At 32.1% G+C, this 22,866-nt stretch overlaps 1 protein-coding gene across 7 annotated transcripts in view; it reads left to right on the plus strand.

The window, feature by feature from the left end:
- The window catches only part of LOC143909370 (uncharacterized), a 90,266-nt gene that overhangs the window by 54,521 nt on the left and 12,879 nt on the right, over positions 1-22,866 (plus strand). For all 7 annotated transcript variants that reach the window (XM_077427320.1, XM_077427337.1, XM_077427329.1 and 4 more), the window contains one exon: positions 15,086-15,208. In XM_077427320.1, the coding sequence (XP_077283446.1) occupies positions 15,086-15,208 (123 nt within the window). The remainder of the gene's footprint in view (positions 1-15,085; positions 15,209-22,866) is intronic.

The raw sequence follows: 22,866 nt of genomic DNA on the forward strand, positions 1-22,866 counted from the left end.
AGCAATATCCTAGTCCTTCAAAATCTTTCATCATATCACATTAATCCCCGTTCTTCCAACTATTCCTGTAATTCCTCTTATATGTGTAGATTTTGTTCTTCTCTTAACAATAATCCTCCTCATATTGAGACATTTTTTTGTTCATGTTTTGCTTTAAATTTCTATTATTTGGTCATTATTCTTAGTATCATATTCATATCTACCACTAATCAATGCTTACTCCTTCGTTTTAATTTTATTTCATTGTTGTAATTTTTGTTATCAATGTTATGCTATGTACATTGTAATTTTGTTTGTTTCTGCTTTTAAAAAATAAATATATGAGCCGTTCTAATTGAAAGACCATTTTTCTTCATTTCGATAAATATTTGTTTAAGTATAATATTTTGCGTTTTACAATAATAAAAAATATATACGATTATTCTGCTTTTCCAAGATTCTGGACATATCTAATTAAAATAAGTGATAACAATTTGTAAACGAAGCCAAACAGAAATAGTGTTTTGGATCTGAAAATTAGATTTCCACCACTTTCAAATATAACGGCTCATATGTAGGTGTAATATAATCTCTTTTAAGAAGAAAAAGTCACGTTTCACATAAAAAACATATACGTATGTATGTAGTCAAATTCTATTTCCATAAAGCATAGCCTCGGGCCATTCTTTTAGATCAAAATGAAATCGTCAAAATGAAACAAATCGTCATACATACATATTTATCTTTAATACAAATATTCTACGTACAACTAAATGATTTTGTCACAGGGAATGATTATACATAATATGTGTATATGTGTTTTCAGAGTAGTTTTCTACATAAATATATTAAAATTTTCATACGAATTTTTAAAAGACAAAATGTTAAGGGAACGTAAAGAGTTACATAGTGTGTAAATTTTGTAAGGATGTGTATCAACCTCACTTCATGATCGTGGACCATGTGGGATAAATATTGCGTATAGTGGTCGATCGTGTCGTCGAGTCCCCTTTGATTCTGGTCTGTTTACACCACTGACATTCTCGACAACATCCGCAGTTGATTTATCGCCGTTGTGTGACGTTTCAGTTGCACGTGTCTCTCTTCCCTCTTTATCTGGTGTTTCATGTAAACACGTGGCCGATTCCAATCGTTGGCCAAAGGCCAAGAGCTTTCAAGACGTCGGTCGACGAACGACTCACAATAACTTGCTCCAGTCCTCTCCAGTCGACTAATTATAAAATGTAGTGTCGTCGCAGTGAACACTCTCGAGAATGATCGTTTCAGTTGAGAAATAACCGCTCTAGATTTATAAATTCATATGGGGTTTGGGCGTGAATTTTAATGGACTCATCACTAAAATGAATGCTTGAAAAATACTTCAATGTATAATAACCAGTGGTGTAGTCTATATAAAAATGAATGTCTGTGTGTGTGTCTCGAATAGGCTCCTAAACGACTGAACCGATTACGATGGAACGTTCAGGATTTGTTGTATGCATGTCCGGGAAGATTACTGTGAAAAAAAACGGGAATGAGTTTCATTGCAACGGTATAATTTCAAATATTTTCGGGTCGCAATCAACGTTTTCGCTGCCTGCATTTTTATTCCTACAAATGGGAACGGAAACCAGAACGGGAACGAGAACGGGAACGGGAACGGGAATTGCATGCGTTATTGTGGCATTGCAACGCATGCTGGGTTCAGCTAGTGCTAAATAAAAAAGAACCAGGGCGGTGTTTAATTTTTATGACCCCCTAACCCCCCCCCATCTTTTTTCATCACTTAAAAACTATGTATCCTAATATTGGTAATTCAAATATTTATAAAAAAAATCAAATGCTATTTAACAAATGTTCTTGTTGAAATTATGATGTTTTTTTTGTATATTTTCTTAAAACTTCATAATGATATGTAACATAATAACTAAAAGAAAAGAAAAATTTAGAAAAGATATTGGAAAATAAGAATTACAAAAATTTTCAAGTTTAAGAAAGACTTCTAGCTTGTTTTTAAAAATATTATGGTTTTCAGAATTTATTACATTGTTGCGAAGATTATTTCAAAATTTAACCACTCTGTTTGAAAAGAAGGATTCTCTGATCAATTTATTCGATTTTTTTCTTTTTGGAGTCTGAGAGTGTGACCTCTAAGATGAGTGTTTTCATTGAACGTAATGAGTTTGGACGTAAGACGGTTATTTATTATTTTAAAGACTTCGATTTAGTTGCTTTTTATTCTTCTCGTCCCAAATGTTATTAATATAAGCCAAAATATTTTTTTAATTTTACTCATTAAACAATTTTCATATCAATCAAAGTGCCAGGGCGGCGACCTGGCTCAAAAAAAAGTACCAGGGTGGCGACCGGTAAATCGTCGAAAAATTTCTTTGGTAAATATCCGTATATTTTAGATACTGGTCAATTTTTAAAGTTTACCGGTAATTACCTGACACTATTTCAGCACAAATTAAGTACAATTACAAACTATTTTATAACAATTTATTTGCATAATATTACACATTTAAAAGTCGATGCAAATGGCGTATTGTGGATAAGGTTGTTTGGTATTTGTTTATTTTCATTATTAAATGTGGCAATTTTAAATTGATAAATTCACTGGCAACACAGACCAACCAAATCGAAATAAATGTGGTCAGACGGTAGTTTCAAATTATGATCGAAACTTTCAAATGGTCCAAACTTTAAATAAATAAATATGAATATGGTTAAAATTAAAAAAAATAATTGTTACGAATTTACTTTAATGCATTTATGATATTACATATTTACTTGAGATTTAGTTTTAATTATTTACGATTCAATCTAGATTCAGTTATCTAATCCACGATTTTTTTTTAATTTCCGGTATATACCGGTATACCGGTAGTAAGAAAAATCATTTACCGTTTACCGGTTTATGAAATTTGACGGTAAATTTCAATCTTTGTATTATATAATATTATACATTCCTTTTCAAACAACTTCTATTCAATCGCCTAGCATTATTTATATATTTCCAGGCTTATATAATATTATACTCCAATTTAAGTTATTATATATTTTTTTTATAATATCTCTTATTTTTTTTCAAGTGCAAAATGTCTACCTGTGATCAAGCTTTTCTGATAAACTTGGTATTGGTATTGATTTTGGAAAATTTGAATACCACGTGTTATTTCAAAAACCCTATTGGACACATAAAAACAAACTGGAAAAGGCTTTGAATAATGCCGAAAGAAGAATGTTGAAGACGTTTTTGAAATAAATTGCTTTAATATTTATTCTTTTGCAAAATATACTTATGGGATTATTTGTCAATTAAATAAAAAAATCTGAAAAAGCATCAGCCTCTTAAATTCAGAGAACGACTATTTTCTGTCGTTTCATTTTCTTTTTTTAGATATTGTTTACTTATTTTTTTTTATATACATAAGTAAAACACAAAACACTTAAATTTCAAAATGGTAAATATTTGAATATTATTTATTTCAATTATTTCAATTTTTCGGAAACTCATCATTGTTGACTCTAAAACGACTGCCACTTAAATTCGATTTAAATTTTTGTGTTGCTAGAGGTTTCCAGGAAAGTTTTTTAATTAATCCACATACTGTGTACATCATCTTACATGCACACATATTTATGTATGTATGTATGCACTGTATGTGTATATACATATATACATAAATATATGTACGCTTGGACTTTCATTTCAAATTATAATACATATGTATATCAATTACATATTCCCGTGTAACGTTCTGTATTTGATGCCACTCGCTTCTGAAAAAATTCCAAATGTATAAATGCAACTTCAAAATGCATCGCTGGGCAACGTTATACTCACAGAGGATTTCTTGTATTGAAATAAAAATCGAATAAATATCTGTATGTCGAATTTTTATAACAATTGTACATACATAGGTTTCGTTTTTGGGTCAAGGATTCCCGATATCTGTCTCAAGGTGGCTTTTAACAATTGTGTATCTCTAATTCCCTTTGGGTGATGTAAGAGTATGAATATCAATGAGATATCTTCTGCGAGAACTTTTATGAAAAGCTTGAAACGCTGTTATAAATTATTTGTTATTTATCTCTTTCTACCCGGCTTCGCGTTGGGAACGAATCTAAGGTTTTAATTTATCATCGGATTATATTCCACAAAAAAATTATATTTTTATTATATAAAAAATATTCAACTATAATATCCAAAACGTTTTTATTAAATATGAATACATGTCCGAATAATGCTTAAGTTTTCACATATACACAAACGGAAATATATGTACATACATATGTATAAATATTATGTATCACGTAGAGTAGAGCGTCAAACGTGAATTAAATTAGCCGTCTTTATATTTTTTTCCACATTTGCCCCATGTTCGGAAAAATCCTTTCGTTTGCATGGATCACCGCAACTTTTTCCACACAGACAGCTGTGGTTTCCAGTTGAGACGTTTCCGTATAGGCAACGTCATCATATTCTATTCAAACTCTAGTCTATATGGCTGCGTACATTGCGTTAGTCGTGCGGGGTTGGGTTCGATTCCGCGATCTCGAATTCATTTTATTTTTCAAATATCGTTAAAATATAATTAATTTTTATTAAAATACATATATTTAATTGTTTAATATGAAAACAAAAATGGTTTAAAAACTCGCTAAATAAAATTATTATTACTGTGTATTTTATATGGCGGGAAGGAAACAATTTCAATTAAAACTTTTCACTCAATTAACTGTTGTTTACTGATAATATGTCTTGTATATTTCGAGAGGGGAATATTTAACAAATTATAATCAAAAATAAAAATTATTACCTTTATATTTTTGAATTTATTACTATAATATTTTCGTTGACTTCTATTTAAACATTATGGAATTTTCATTAAAATAACATTTTAAAAATATTTCATAATAAAATATTTAATTTTATATACATAAGATGATTTAAATATTTCCAAGTGATAAATTAATTTAAATTTAAACGCGTCCTCGAAACGATGTCAAGGATTTTATGTTTACATTTTTTCATTTTAACAGGAGAAATTCGCGTAAATGAGAAATTTGAGGAAAGTACATAATTGAATTTCATTTAAATTATGTGAACAACGTACAAATTCGGCGCTGCTATTTTCCTTTTTTCATTTCTAGTAAATTATGCTTCTTTTTAACCATAAAATTTCAACGCGTGCGAGAGATAAATAACATTTTTGATATTTTTGCCGCTATTGTTTCATCGCTTCGGTTGGAAAATTCGATTTTCCCTGTTGGAATATTTAACTTTTTCGCCGAGCCCCACGGTTGTGGTTTCACTTTATGGTAACATCGTTAGCGAATGATTAAAGCTTTTCTCATAATTGCGACCAAATTTTCCTTACAATTTTCGGAAAATGTATTTAAATTATTTGCTTGTAGGGCAAGGTCGATGTTTTTCGATAAATAAATGCAAATTTGATTTTAGTTAAAATTGTATCTTTATAATTATTCAAAAGAGAACCGAAATAACCACGCATTTATTTAACAGAACAAAATTTGCAATGATGAAAGGCTTCGGTGAAATGTTTTGGATAACCCTATTCAGTTTCAAGGATGGGAACATACCCTAATTGATATTGAAAATCAAAATCCAAACGGAACTTCTACGCAATATGTCAAACTTAAAATGCGATTTTATGGATACAAAGTCCTTGTAATTCCTTTAGAGATTGATGTTGAATTTGGGGCAAAAAAGGGTAAGCTAACCTCGTCCTGAAAATTTCCCGTCACGCCCAACTCCTAGCCGCGGAAAATTGTGGCTTTCCCGACCTAAAAACGAAATTTTTTCACTCCTTTCTCACTTTATCTTTCGACATAAAGTGGGTTTCGATGGAAAACGACGCGCGTCGAGAGAATTCTAGATTTATCGTCCTGGTCCATACGTTTCCAACGCTTCCTCTTCTCTCTTGTTATGACCGAGAGTATACGTTGTCCTCTTTCCGTTCGAAAACCAAGTTTTTCCATCCGAGAAATTGGGTCGGGAAACCGAAACGAAGGATACATAACTCCCTACATGTATCTTCATTGACCTCGATTATAGTATACAGTTCTTACACTCGTGTAAATTACTGATTTATATGCATTGCGTCATTTATTTATGCATCAACTTAATCTCAAACGAAATATACATATAGCATATATTATAAATGCAAAAATATTATATTCAATAAAAGTTGTAATGCCTGTTTATCACTAGGTATTATTTTTTATTATAAAAAAGTATTTTCATATAAAAGAGCTATTTTGTTTTCGCACACACATGCTTGTATGCGACTAAAATATCACACGAGGCCTAGTAAATAAATAATCCCCATTTATGACCAGGGTTATTGTGATCGTCATGCCGATGTTTGGAAAATCGTTTTTCACGTAATATTCGGCCAAATACAGAAAGGTCACGGCCGAACATGTTCACATTTCAAGTTCTAGGACTTGCATAATCGTAAAAAATACAAGTTGAAATTTATTTATTTGAGTTCAAATTTGGACCATTGTGACATTTCAGGAGTCCCTAATGTGCCACAATGGTTGAAAAAATACAGAGACATGAGAAAAATAAAAATATACACATATGTAGTACATATGTGTATATTTATAATCATAAAATACAATAGCATTATATGTAATAGAAGCTATAATACATAGATAAAGTAAAAGTAGCATATAATAAAATAAAATAGGGAATGTCTTGCATATACAACCAGCACCAATATATGTACATAAATGTAAGAACCAGCCGCAAATACAAAACATCCCTGTGAGTCCCAAATGGAAGAGAAAATATCAAAATTCCACTGATACATCACATTCAATTATGATAATAATGATGAGCGCAGGCTACCAGACAAATATGTTAAAATAACCTCCGAAAACTTACGCTCACTGACGTGGAAAATATCACATTCAGGCTCAGAAGCAACGATTTCATTGAGAAGTCGGATAACTTTTTGAGCATTATGTACAACCATCTAACGATGTCGTCTACCACGCACATAATTATCAAGGACATTAAGTCCCAACTGTTCCAGCAACGATGGGCATGACGTATTACCACGTAGTAGCTGGAGAACGAAACGAATTAATGAGAAGTTTCTCCGAAGTTCAAGGGAATTATACCCAAGCATGCCCAAAAGGAAAGGAGTAGGGTAGTGATATGGGTAATTCCCATATTCTTTCCTATATAAGAAACGAAGAAATGCTTTTTGCACTTTCTCAATCATCAGAGATCATTTGCTTCATGCGGATTCCACACAATTACATTATACTCTAGCTTACGACGGGCACGAAGTATTACCACGTAGAAACTGGAGAACAAGACGAATTAATGAGAATTTTATCCGAAGTTTAAGGGAATTATACCCAAGCATGCCCAAAAGGAAAGGAGTAGGGTAAAGATATGGGAAATAGTCATACTCTTTCCTATATAGGAAATAAAGAAATGCTTTTTGCACTTTCTCAATCGTTAATAATGTAGGGCACAAGAATATTAAAAAAGGAGCCCAATTTTAATTCTTAAGAAAATAAACCAGCGAATAGAATAGAAAATTTAACGTTTTGATCGTCAAGTGTCAAAAACGAGGGTAATACATCACGTCGATTGTGTTTGAACAAATGTTGAAAAATCTACGCACAGAGAAATTCAACTACGATTGATGGACAGGTGAAGGACTCACCTGTGTACGTCAAATGCGGTCCGACTGAAAAGCAAACAGTCGGACTAAAATGAAAAATTGATAATATACACCATTCATCTAAATATTTAAGAATCGCGTCGTTCATTTTTCCACGATTACTATTTGATGAGTTCAACTGTGACAAAAAACCATGTACGTATGTACATACATACGTATGTATGTACACGTGTGCCATGACAATGGATGGTTGATTATACTGAGCAACAAAAAATCACGTTTTTGAGTTACCAGAGCGGAGACTAACCAATCTTTACTAAGTTTGACCCACTGAATTCGAATATGATATTTATTTTTGTTGGTGGGTGATCGTTTACGAGATATGAGCGTTTAAAAAAATCCGCGATTTTTACAGTTTTTTGGCTTTTGTGGTCTTTAACTCAAAATTTAGGATTGTTACGCTCAAAGTGAGTATTGGAATCAATAGTCAGATATTTTTCCTATTAATTGTTATATTTCATTGCTTTAAAATACTTCTAATTAATTGTCTAGCGAATTTTAAAAGTCAAAAATAATTTTATTTTACGGATTTTTTTCCGTGCTATTTTTCATTTATTTGGCAAATTTTTTATTTCACCACGCTTATAAGGACTGGTTTTCTATCTCAATATTTTTTTTTGTCTAAACGTACTAACTCAAGTGGTAATTGCAATTTAAATGCTTTCGTTGTGTATATGGTTGTATCGCGTAATATGTTAGGTGCAAGCGAGACGGCATGTAATCCACCTCACAGAGTACAGCGGTCGGTTGGTTTTCTATCTCGAAAAAAATATTGAGATAGAAAACCAATCCTTATAAACGTGGTGAAATAAAAAATTTGCCAAATAAATAAAAAATAGCACGGAAAAAAAATCCGTAAAAAAAAATATATTTTTGACTTTTAAAATTTGCTAGACAATTAATTAGAAGTATTTTAAAGCAATGAAATATGAAAATTAATAGGAAAAATATCTGACTATTGATTCCAATACTCACTTTGAGCGTAACAATCCTAAATTTTGAGTTAAAGACCGCAAAAGCCAAAAAACTGTAAAAATCGCGGATTTTTTTAAACGCTCATTTCTCGTAAACGATCACCCACCAACAAAAATCAATATATTTTATCGAATTTAGTGGGTCAAACTAAGTAAAGATTGGCTAGTCTCCGCTCTGGTATTTTTTTTTTGTTGCTCAGTGTTATTATTCATGTTATTTTACTTTTTGTTGTATTGTTCGAAAGGTGTTCCGATGATTAAGAATACATAAAGGAGATAATTCGTTGAAATAAATATTAGATTATAAAGTCATATGTGCGTCTGACTCGAAATAAAATCAAATAAAAGACTTGTTATATATGAAACTATATATGTATATATAATCTACATCGTAATGTTGTTTTTTAGGTTTTCTTTTTAAAACAACAGGAAATCGTTCATACAATACTTAATTAAAGATAATAATTATGTTGACATTTTTAATTTGATTGTCGATAAGTTTATTTCATTAATAGTATTTTTGTTCAATCTGATAACGTTTCTTGTGTTGTACATACACAAGAAGCTTTACCAGATTGTATGTATGTACATAATTTAACTGTCTCGTGAATGTATCAAAACGATAATTTTCGAAATGCTTTTAACGCAATGAGAATTATTGTTATACAACAATTAATTATGAATACTAATCGTATTTTAAAGCCTTATACAAAGTTCTGATGTTCATAAGTGGTGTGCTTTACTTGGCCATTGATACAAAAAAAAATTTTGAATAATTTCAGTTAATTCGAAGGTTTCTTTTGATCGTTTTAATTTGTTTTAAAAATACTTTAAAAAGGATAAGAAATCTCATCTTTACTTAATTTCAACTACAAAAATATTCAATAAAAATTAACCCTATATTATTGTCGACCGATTTATTATTATAGGGCATTCAAAGCGAGACAATGCTTCATAATGAAGTCCTTTTATTTTTCATGTTTTTTTTTCTTTCTACGAAAGAGAAAAATGTAACATAATCACGATTCACGTGTCCAATGTACGCTTTTCAAGTTCGTCTTTGCAAACGTTCGTTCAAGGAAAAGCCTCGAAGGCTTTTCCTCTCCCTAGCAGCTGTTTTTCTTTTGCTGATTTTCTCTCACTCATCCTCTCTTGATTTGCTGCTTTTCTCACAATTTATGAACAAATGAGACTTTGAAGACATGCGTGTCAAATGGAATAGACACTTTTCCTATTCCAACATCAATTTATACAAATTTCCATATAATTTTACCATTAGACTTTCTAAAATTTTTCGGAACATTCACTAGAATTATTTATATACGTCCCCTAACGATAGGTAGTTACCTCTCACTCGCGAAAAATGTGAATTAACTGTATCTGTATCTGTACGCCAGCAGTATTTAATTTAGTTGAACATCAGATGTGACCAACCCATGACTTTATCTGCATATGTATTTGACGAATAGGTCACAAAACAAAATTCAATAATTATACAAACATACACACACGTTCACACATACCGGTTATGAGAGCATTTTCGATGCAAATTGAGCGCAAATGTAGGAAAACTTACACAAGACAAAAGTTCTACTTCTACTAGTTCTACTTTGTCGGATTTTATTCGAAATATTTTTATTACTTAAAATCACTATAATTATTATACACATTAAATATCAGGAAAATAAAAATTATTTAAAATATCAAAATAAAATAATGAAATTTTACTACTTCCGGTTTACGAATTCTGACCAAAACCTTATCAGCTCTAAGTTAGTACATAAAGAATAAAAAGTTTCAGTTCGATAGGACGTTCGAACGGTGTTCAAAAAATCCCCAAAATACACAGACATACACATTTTTTCTAGATCATTAAAACATGGTCAGTGATCGATTCTGAGTTCGAATCAGTCGAAATTTCATCTATTGTTACTGAGTACATACATAGATAAAGTAAAAATGATTTGAAGCACATCATTTAAGGCTTCTAGAGATACATGACACGTGTCATGATGCATGAGAATTTATGGACGCTTCAGATTTCTCAACATAATGGATTGAGTGGCAGCCCTAATGATATAATTTTTGTTAAAAGAATCCCAATTTTTTATTTATTTTTGTAACCAAGTTTGTTCATAGATAGTACTTGTAAAAGCTTGATCCGGAAGAGAAATCGATGCGACTCACCCGTGAGACGTTCGCATACAAGGCGAGTCAATTCGCGACTCACGGGTCTTTAGCGTTTGGAATATGTACATAAATGAATCGTTTAATTCAGCACGTGGTATACATATGTAAATACAGTAAAATTTACAATATTTCTTCACCACAGTTCTTAAAACGAAAGTCGATTTTTATCTAGTTTATACTTGGCATCGGCGTCTTAGCTGACGGACTCAATTTTATATTTTTCCATGATATCGTTTTCGCTATCGCCACTGAGTGACATCTATGATATTTAATTTATACATGAAATCATATTCAAATAGTGGGTAGGATTATTTTTGTTAATTTGGTGAGGAACTGTTTCAACAATTAAATCAGATAAATTGGAAATAGGATACGGTTTAATTGGAATCACAAATAAGTCTGACCAGCAGCACTACAGATAACACTCGGAATAAATTCTCTTCAATCTAGGTCAACCTACGGGATTGAATCCGGTTACCTCTCGTTCATAAGCATTAACGCAACCACCAGGCTATGCTGCTGATTTGTACTCGATTTATGTATGTACGTATATAAAGATAAATAGTGCAAAATTTAATCAATACTTTATTTTCGCTATTCTAAAGATTGCATATACATATGTATGTACATGTATGTATATGTATACATTTTTTCGTCTTTCAAGTTACATATTTAGCTCAAAATTATTAAATTATTGTGTGTGTGTGTGTGTGTAAGCACACTTTCCTCTGCTCGTATCGAATGTTACATTCTCAATTGCAATTAAACCATGCGATGAAAGTGTCCACACGTAATCGATCGAAAAGTAAAAGAACTAAACCGATTCAAAGGAAAGTGTAATTACTTATGAATAATATAGTGGCAAGTTTAATGTTTACACTGTCTATGTAAACATTAGCTGTGGGACTAGAGTGTTCCAAAATAACAACAGTTACGCAATTGCGGCTTTTCATTGTTGCTCGTTTGGAAAAATCGATCCGCCATTGTTATAAAATGAAGCAAAAGAGGTTTCTTTTGTCAATGGACGTTTATTTATCGTGGCAAGAGTTTAATCGGCGTTTCGATGTTTTTTTAGTCGTTCCAAAATTGATTCCTGCGATTTTATCTTGCCAATTAGACCGTGGCGAAGATACTTGTGTTTTCCCCTACTTTATTCGTAGAAAATTTACATCAAGTAAATTTGATGTACATACATATAACGTCAATAAAATGTATTTACATATTTTTTTACGGACTATAAAAGTTTTGCATATTAGTAAATAGTAGTTAAACAAATTAAAATTGTAAATGTTTGATATTGCGTCACTATACTTAACAGGTGCACAATATATGTACATATGTACATAGATTAATTGCATTTAATACCCAATCTTATCGTTTCATATCATGGATGCGTGGATCAAAGTGCATTTACTTTTATAACTAGTTCTCTTGAAGATGTCGTTTACTTTTTATTAATTTTTTTTGACCTTGATTTGTCTTATCAGAACTGGAAGTGGCCAGGTGTTGTTGATACTATGATATACATATGTAGTTATCAATGATTCAAATTAATATCTTTCCTGTGTGATGAACATCTGATCAATCATTGTTTCAGTCTCATTTTTTGCACATTTGTAAAAATGTAATTTTATAATAAATTTACAACATGCGGTTCAGTAATGACGCACTTTTGGAGGTTGACATAGCATAATGACACGTTCTTTGTTCGAAATCAAAAACCGTCAAAATTTAATAGCGCAGTGGAAAACATGACAACTACAGTTTATTGACGTCTTTTTTTTTGTATTTCGATTTTTATATCTGAAATGTGGACTCGCCTAATTTTTACGATGTTTTAGCCGTCAAATATATAAATTTGCGTGACGGTTCCTATATAGACAATTCCCTGTCGTGGTCAAGTTGTCAAATATTCAAATACTTCGGTTCTATTGGTAATTTTATAATAATATAATATTTATCACGCACAAAATGGCCGACGTGTGTCAACTGTCCAATTTGTACCCATTTTCCATTACAAATTAGGAAATTATACGGCGACAACCTGTTGACCAATTACGCCTTAGTAAAATATGCACTATCATTTATTAGGACTATTTCACAGAAAGAAATTTTTTTCAGAAATGAAAATAATGAAGCGGCTAAAATAGCATTAAAAAAAACCATGTTTAGGTTTCCGTTGAGGTCGTTCGTGATATGTTATCGATGTTGGAAATTACGTTGAAATAAACCCTAGCTTACCATTTCGTAACAAATATTTTAAGTTGTATAATGTACATCAGTGGTGACCACGCGGGCTTTTTTTGGGCGTAGTTCATTTTTCCAGTATTATCCTATTGGCCTATTTTATCTATACCTACATATATGCAGTTGACAGAGGTTGTCATTGTAAAAAAAATATGAATTTTAATAAAATAGATAAACAAGTACTATGTATTGTAATAAAATAAATCAATAACAACGTCATTATTTTCGTATTAGATAAGATCCGTCGTTTCCATTTTCCTCTTTGTCAGGCAGGTTTATACCTACTTTTGTATTTAGGCTTGTACTTACATTTAACGACATCGGTCCATCCATTTGTAATAAACATTATTTCCTGTTTCTAACTATTCAGTTCCTTTGAGAGTATTATTTTAAAATAAAATGAGCATCCCTGCTCGCAGCTAAATATGAATCCCCACTATGAATTCTCTCTACTGGAATACACTAAAAAATGCGGCACGGAACGTGCAGGTAAACTCCAGCCATCATAGACGTGTCTTCGTATCATTGTTAAGAGGGCTGTACACCCGAAACCTTAATTTTGTTACCGTTCCTTTCTTCGATATATGTATATATTAAGTGAATGTAAATATAGAGTGAATGCGACAATATATACCAATATATATATATTGAGTGAATGCGACAGTTGCGCTTCGACCAGATAATACGTATTTTAAATCGACAAAATCGAGGTTTCGTATTCTCCAATTATCTCCTCCGAAACTCGACCAATTTTAAAAAAAAAATAATCATCGGTATGAGAAAGATATTTTCTATGCAACTGTGCGCGTATTTTTTTTTTAAATCGACCGTTAAATAAGCACCCTGGACTCTTTTCGTGGGTGTAAAAAAGAGGCGATTTTATAGATGTTTGACGGCTCCTAGATCCTATAAAAAATATAAAAAATAACTAATCAAAAAAATAAAAGCACAGATGCATGCCAACGGTGGATATCCATAGCATATTAAATGCCATAATTGTGGAAGGGAGAAGTGTAATATGTTTGTATGGACAAGGCGCTGGTGTCCAGCCCTCTTAATTGGTACGATCTTACTATTTGGACAAGTTTCTCCTACATTTTTTCAAATATGGAAATCACCGTTATCGACCACTGTCAAACCTATGTATGTCAATAATCTAGTCAAGGGGGTGAGGATTGCATGATGAAGATACGTGATGGTACAGATTTTATCTAGCAGCGTTTTTTGTGCATGTGCAAAACTATCTTTAAAAAAAAAGCACGTGCCTCACACAGAATATTAGGAGCTAATTTATACAATATATTAGGAGAATACTTGCATTTGCAATTGCGCTTATGCAGAATATTACGAGAATACATATGTGCATACACTGTCCATTGACACAATTTAGCAACTCTACTTAACTGTTTATTTAAATTGTTAGCAATTGAAACATTACATTGACCAAATTGATGAAATGCCAAATTTGCGTTAGATTGGGTTATTTATTCAAACCAAAAATTTAAGATGCGGGTTTTTTGATTTTTGATCTTTGTAGCATCACTCTTTTCTTGCAGTTTTTTCCTTCTTTCGAACTTGACTTTTTATTCTTCTCGGCCGCATGATAATACTCAAAAATTAGTCAGAAAAATCATCATTTTTTTGTCGAAATAATCGCCTTTTGTTATGAGTAAGCTTCGTAAATACGAATGCATCATACGTGCTAATAATCTTGGCTATGATTTTACACGATCTGCTAAATTATTCAGACGTGATTCGATCATCCACCGCTCAAACATCACTACCGCTAAATGGCGACATTAAACTGTTGATCACATTGTTCTAGTTTCTGGCGTGGGATCATCGTCGTCGTAGTCTATCCGGTCACGGTCCCCTATTTGTTCAAACTGCATATATTTTGCTCGTTTACAATATGACAAATTGGATTTTTTAATTAAATTTTTATTCTTATCTGCACAGATCTACCGGTAACTTCATCGGCGGAGTGGGACCGGGCGCTGCGCCCTCTCGCAGTGCCCCGCCTACGCCCCACCAGCTGGAGGCGCCACGGAGCCCTGCACACTCCGTCAACAAGTATGACAAGTAAGTTAAAAACTTGATTTATATAATACTAGTGTTGTCCCCTTTGATTTCAACGAGTGGCTTCGGAAAGGAACTGATACACGAATTAAAATAAGTTATATGCTATACATATATAAATATAATGTAAGGTAATTTATAGGCGCGCGCACGTATTAATAGTAAAAAAATCGAGTGCGCTCATTATACGCTCGCCGTTCGCCCACGTCGCAGTGATGAATGAATGTGTGTGTGTCTTCTCGGATGTGTGTATGTGTGTACGCTCCCGCGCATTCTAAGGCGCATCTGACGCTGACGTCACCCGTTCGATCTCGGGCTCTCAATATCAGGAGCACATGTCACACGCTCACGTCCCTACTTCCCTGCGTTTTCCCGACACGATTGGTCATCACGCCACATCTCTATGCATAACGTGTAATCCTGGTATTCTAAAATTTGTTTTCTTGAAATCTCCATATTTGTCCACGCAATCGCACATACAAACATACATACATGCATACATCTCGTCCGTTTTTATATATGTATATAACTAGTGTTGTGCCCATCGATTTCAATGGGTGGTTTCGGATATGAATTGATACACGAATTAAAATAAAGTAATTTGCTATATATATAAATATAGAGTAAGGCAATTTAGAGGCACGCGCGCGCACGAATTTATATAAAAAGTTGAGCGCGCATTACACGCTCACCGATCCAATCCGTTCACGCGTTCCAGGTGATGAATGAATGTGTGTCTTCGTGAATGTGCGTATTTGTGTACGCTCCTGCGCAGCGCAGCTGACGCTGACGTCACCCGTCGCTCTGCCTGACGTTGCTCGGCGCTCAATATCAATATGTTGGTTGACGCGTCCGCCACATACCCACAAATATGCATACATACATCGTGTCCGTTTTTATATATATTATATATATCCAGCTTTTAATAATATTTGTTTTCGACGTATGTATGTATGTATATCGAAATTGACAGAAGAAATCCGTGATTAAGCAAAATTGAAATATTAATGTTAATGTTAAGTGCTATTATGTCAATGGACAAAACAGTAGCAAATAAGCTGTAGGAACTAACAATTGAAAGACAGTTAACCGTAGTGCAATTGTAAATAATTGAAATGTTTAAAACGCTGCGCTGATTAATTGAGTACCATCTTGATCTAGGGATGCGATATGAACCAAGTTGAGAAATTATATAGTGGAGAATAAATATGTAATTGCGGCTGATTATTCAAATGTACGGAAGATGTACAAATGGTGCTCAAAATAAGTAAGCCGAGTGGATTTTAATAGCTTGCTGGACGTTAAGCAGATGGAGCTGGATTAAGGAGGTCTTTAGCTAGTGCTGGATGATTGCTTTTTAACTTTGTTACTTCACTTTCACTTCACTCAAGAAAATTAACGTCCGCAGAGTAATGTCGCTATTTAGTCTAAACAAGTTATGTACTTCTCTTGATTAGTTTAGTTCTTGATTAGATTAGCATACAGAAAGAAAACAAACTTTCTGTAAATTTACAAACTTTAAAATTAAAAAAATTAAATTAAAAAAATTAAAATTAAATTAAATTAAACTTTAAAATTTTTAAAATTACAAACTTTCTGTAAATTTTCAATAAAATAAAATCAAAACTATTAAGAAGATTGAAATATTAAGAAGACACAAAACTATTAAAAAGCATCTAAAATTATCCTGTTCCTAAAAAAAAATATTATATGTAGAGAAAATGACGTTTAGAAAACAGAATAAATTTTGCTAAATTTTCAATTCTAGAATTTAATGGTAATTTACAGTGTCAATGTTAATCTTTATTACCAATTTACATATATTTGAATGTAATTATTTAATTGAGTACTATATGCATATAGTTCAAATTGAATATTTATCATTAGAAAAAGGGTCAGAATTTCGTAGTCGAAGTTTACATAAAAATTTATTTTGAAGTTAACATAAAATTTTATTCACCGTCGGAACATATAACGCTAAAAATTCCACCAATATTAAAATATTATAATTTATAATACTAATATCTAATAAGTATTTAAGTATGTATGTAATGTTGGTTGGTAACATCGAAAACAAATCAAAGTTTCTATGACGATGATTCGATATATATTTTTTTCGATTCAAATAAATTTAATTAAAAAACAAATGAATATTTACTATTAGATTCGCCATGTTTAAGCTGTTTATATTACAAATACTGAGCGAAGCCGGGTAAAACAACTAGTATAATATAAAGAACAAAATATTATAAATTATAATATTTTGTTAATCTATATAACACACAGCCATGACATGATTATGGTTTACGAGTAGGTCGAGCGTGAATCGATCTATTTATTATTTACATATGTACGACTTATAGCATGATAATTGAAAAATTGGTAATTTGATTAAGAAATATAAACCTGAAAGAAAAATGGCTCGCCATCATATATTCATTGGATAAAAAAAACACAACTATGTAGGGAAATATTATTCCAGATTAGTCAAAATTTTCGATAATAACTTGACATCGCAAATGACGTACGAAAAAATTTCGATCGTAATTCCGAAAGTTTAGTTCTCAACAGCTCTCAACTCCGACGGACCAAAATTTCAAATTTTAATTTAAGTATTGTCCTATAAATGTCAACACATATATGTATGTAGATAATTTTTATTCAAAAATGTAATATAAATAAATATAGTTTACACCTTACATATTCCACCTCAAATTTCGGTTCTCAAATTATATTAAAAATGCGATTTTTATCGATGGACCTATTGGAAAACTTTTGTCATTGGACATTGTGGAAGCACTCGCAATGGGTGTTTGCATGGGGGAAGCGTTTTTTTCTTAAAATCGTCATTTTTTTCATGCTATTTTTAAGACGCAAGTCGTTGAGGATTTGCTTGAGTATATGTACATACACCTTTGATCTGAAAACAAAAAAAAACGAAAAAATTAATAATTTTATGAAATATTAGAATGCCAAAATTACCTATTTGCGTCAAAATATGGCTGTTATATTTGAAAGTGATGGAAGTCTTATTTTCAGTTCCCAAAACAGTATTTCTGTTTGACTTAATTATTATCACTTATTTTCATTCGATATATCCAGAATCCTGGAAAATCAGAATAAACACATTACAGGCCACTAGTAGTTTAAATATTGTAATATTGTAAAAATATTAAACATTATATCGAATGTTTTGCGAGATAAAAGTTTTTCGAAATTGAGAAAAGTGGAATTTTAGCCAATTTGAAATATAATGACTCATATGTTATTATGGGTTCCTGATATTTCATAAAATTTAATATATGAAAAAAAAACCTAGTTTTTCGAAATTTGTGTCGTGTTATGTCGTGTCGTATCATAAAAATGTCATCCATCCATCGAAGAAATTCCAAAATTCGCGTTTTTCGCTCCAGCCTAATATATTATATGTACATATACTAGTGGTTTTACCCGGCTTCGCTCGGTATTTGTAATATAAACCGTTTAAACATGGCCAATTTATTTTATTTAAATTTATTTGAATATTCATTTGTTTTTTTCTACGAACCAACAATAGTTACATATGTACAAACATACAAAGTCTCTTTCGAAACTATATATTAGATGTACCTACATGTACATATGTATAGCCAGTGGTGTAATGCTAAATAAAAAAGAACCAGGGCGGTGTTTAATTTTTTTGACCCTCCCCCCTCTTTTTTCATTACTAAAAAAATATATATTCTAATATTGGTATTTCAAATATTTATAAAAAAAAATCAGATGCTAATTAACAAATATTCTTGTTGAAATCATGATGTTTTTATATATTTTATAAAAACTTCCTTCCATACATTCAATATCTTTGATTTTTCAAACCCGTTTTTGTGTGTTAACAGCAACATTTGCTTTTAGCAATGCCAAAACCATATGTATGTCAAAAATCTATGAAATTTTAACATGTGAATTTAGTGATGACTATTTATTTAAGCTGAGTTCCCATATTTTATCTATCCTCAAGTGCGTATGGTTAATAGTTTAAATAATGTTTTCTTTCGAAGTTTTGGGTATTTTTAGTTAAAAAAAATCCCATTAATTTCATCAAAAATTTCTTTTAAGTTTGTAAAGAAGGAATTTCTGATCAATTTATTCGATTGTTCTTTTTGGAGTCTGAGAGTGTGACCTCGAAGTTGAGTCTTTTCATTGAACGTAATGAGTTTGGACGTAAGACGGTTATTTATTATATTAAAGACTTCGATTAAGTCGCTTCTTATTCTTCTCGTCTCAAGGGTTATTGATATTAGCCAAAATATTTTTTAATAAAACAATTTACATATCAATCAAAGTGCCAGAGTGGCGACCTGGCTCAAAAAGAAGTACCAGGGCGGTGACCTGCCCCCGACCTGACCCGACTACACCACTGTGTGTAGCTAAAAGACTCGCAATATAAATAATAAATGCGTTAATTATATACCTTACTATGAACCAAACCATATAAATACCCTGCTAATCATCGGATCGATCAAATGTAAAGACTTTATTAGTTAGACCACCCTGTACTTATTCCTCGTCTACTGACGCTCGCTTTTGCAAATTTAACGACATAATTCCCACGACGGACATTAACAATTTAGACGCCTCGTGGTTTGCGTACGAATCCGACATTCGGCATCGAGTCCGCAGTCGTCCGCGTCACTTTTCCTACATTTTCCGTGTTTTCCGTCAATTTTAACGGCTCTGGAGAGGCATAATCAAACATCGAACCGCTATCGCCGAGATAAGAGTCCGATATCGTGTTGGGTCGCTGCTGACTTGGAATTATTGCTTTATCAGTGCGACGAACGCTGTCGAAGAGCGTGCTCGGGACGTTCATCGGTCTACGATGACCGGCTCGTTAACCCTTTCGCGTGTGAAAATTAATTGGTACTATTCTATACGTATTGATATGTGATTTTTTCGTTAGTTTGTGCACAATTGATAAACGGCTCGTGTAGTTTCAGCACATGACCTTGACGAATTTATCTAAAGGCTTTCCTATGACTATGTAAATTCGTGAAAATCCGTACATATCGTGTGACTTAATTACATACAAATTATACTGTCGTAATTGATGTCATGTTGTATTATAAATGCACATATTGAAGTAGAGAAGTGGATTGAAACAACTTTTTACATTATCTATGTATGTACGTAGTAACAATAGATGAAGTTTTGTGATCATGCGAAAATTCGAACTCGAGATTTTGACTGATTCGAACTTAGAATCGATTACTGATCACGTTTTTATGATCTAGAAAAAATGTGTGTGTGTCTGTGTATTTTGGGGATTTTTTGAACACCGTTAGTCCTATCGAACTGAAACTTAGTATCGGTTACTGAAATTTTTATCAAATTTTTAAGTTGACTGGAAATGGCACCTCCCCTAATAAGTGTCCTCTTTTTTTAAGTTTTTGAATTCAATTATCTCCCCAACTACTAACTGAATCGGACTATTTTTTTTACATATACTAAAAATAATAATTTTTATAATTTTATATTTTTTAAATATTTTTATCTGAACCGGAAGTAGTACTTTTACTCTAGTTTTCTATGGTGGAAAACACAAATTTTCTCTCTTATTATTCTGCATTCTGCTAAATTATTTTATTGAATATTATTAAATTGACCATCACTATAAGTTTTCTTAGAACTATGTACAAACGTTTATTTGTATATATTTTTTTTAAATTGATCAAACGCATTTAGACCTGTTTATGGGCGAAAACACACAGCGATGCACGTGGCACGTGGTTTTTTTTATATATTTTAAACATGCGAAAAAAATGGGCCGTGCTTTGCACATATTCATGGATCGCCCAGCACGCTCCGCCCCAAAATGACCCCCTGGAGTGTTTTTGGTTAAATTGTATCCTTGCCTGACAGTGATCGGTAACGGTGTATCCCAAATTTGAATAAATGTAGGAGAACTTGTCGACGTTCCACGTGCCACGTTCAGTGCTGTGTGTTTTCGCCCTATACCTAGTCGGCACGTATCGGCAACAGGAGGTAGGCTGCAAGTACGGAAAGTATACTTTGGTACATTTTATATAGACGTTTATGAATGAGTGAATGTCCATGCGCGAATGGATTATGAATGCGTCCATATAGAATATACAAAAGAATACTGTCCACAATTGCAGGCTAACTGTTACTGCCGATACGTGCCGACTAGGTCAATGTTGTTATTGTACTGTAAATTGATATATAATAATACGCGGCTTATATATGTATATATATATATATATATTTTTTTTTTTTTTTTTAAATACTCATAAAATAAAAATAAAATATCAAATATTAACCGGTAATTTTGTAGAAAGATAAATTGCCGCAAATATCTTCTTATTGTATCATTAACATTATATATCAAAAATGAAAAATGGAACGCTGTATGCTCGGCATAACGAAAAGGTAACGGAACACGTGAGATGTATGGCAAGGGTAGTGGTTATAGTGGAGAGAGTAAAGAAATTTAAATGGTAGTTAAAAGTATGCTCGAAAGATTAAATTGCTAATGTTATGCAAAAGATTACATGACTATTGAACACACGACTATTGAGCTCAGTGTCAAGTGAACTTATAAACTACTGATCATAACTCGCAAAAAGTTTGAAATAGTATCTTATACAAATAAAATCAATTATAAAGCCCTCATGTTCTTTTGTCGTGTGTTCAGTTTTGTAAATTGGCGTTGGCATAGCATATGTATGTAATATTCTCTTTCAACAAAATCTCATTGGAGGCCGCTATCCGATGCAGTTTGATTATCTCTATGGTTGGCAGATATCTACATGTTTTATCATGACACTTATCTGAAATAATCTTAGTACTATAGATAAAATATATACAAATCACACAGCTTAGCATGTTCGATACAAATTTGATCACCAGAGCGTCGAATTTCTGCTAATATTTCTATTGATTCAGCATTAATTGATATAATGGTATCGTGAAGCGCTTACAGTTTGACATTTGACACAGTTATCATCCAATCGAGTTTTTCTGGTTTCTTACATTAGAACAAAAGTGATATTTCTCGCAATGAGATCTGTTTCATTTCCTTGTCTAAAGTGATAAGATATGATCGGTTAGTAGAATTGTATATGTACTTGTTATTTAGCAGACCGTCGCACTTTCGTTTGGATATTTCATACATGTACATATGTACATATATTTCACCATAGAAAGAAATGTTCAGCCAAGTACTACCATACATACATTCGGGTATATCCACATAGGTTGGTTAATCGATTTTTATTATCTTGGGAGCACGACTGTTATGAAATTACTAATCTTCTATGACATATAATGACACTGAGCAACAAAAAAAAATACGCTTTTTTTCTTACCCGGGCAGAGACTATTCAATTTTTTACTAAATTTGATCCACCGAATTCGAATATGTCTATGATTTTTGTTGGTTTGCTTTCGTTTATGAGGTACATATAAGCGTTTAAAACAATGCGCAATTTTTTCAAATCTTTAGCTTTTGCAGTATTTAACTCTAGTACTTATGTGCAAAAAGTGAGTATTGTAATCATTAGTCAAATGTTTCTTCTATTGATTGTGATTTTTAATTGATTCCAATGCTTATTTTTGGTACAGCAATGCTAGATTTTGAGCTAAACACGGCAAAAGCCCAA

The sequence above is a fragment of the Arctopsyche grandis genome, chromosome 1 (assembly GCF_051622035.1).
Source record: "Arctopsyche grandis isolate Sample6627 chromosome 1, ASM5162203v2, whole genome shotgun sequence".
Taxonomy (NCBI): domain Eukaryota; kingdom Metazoa; phylum Arthropoda; class Insecta; order Trichoptera; family Hydropsychidae; genus Arctopsyche; species Arctopsyche grandis.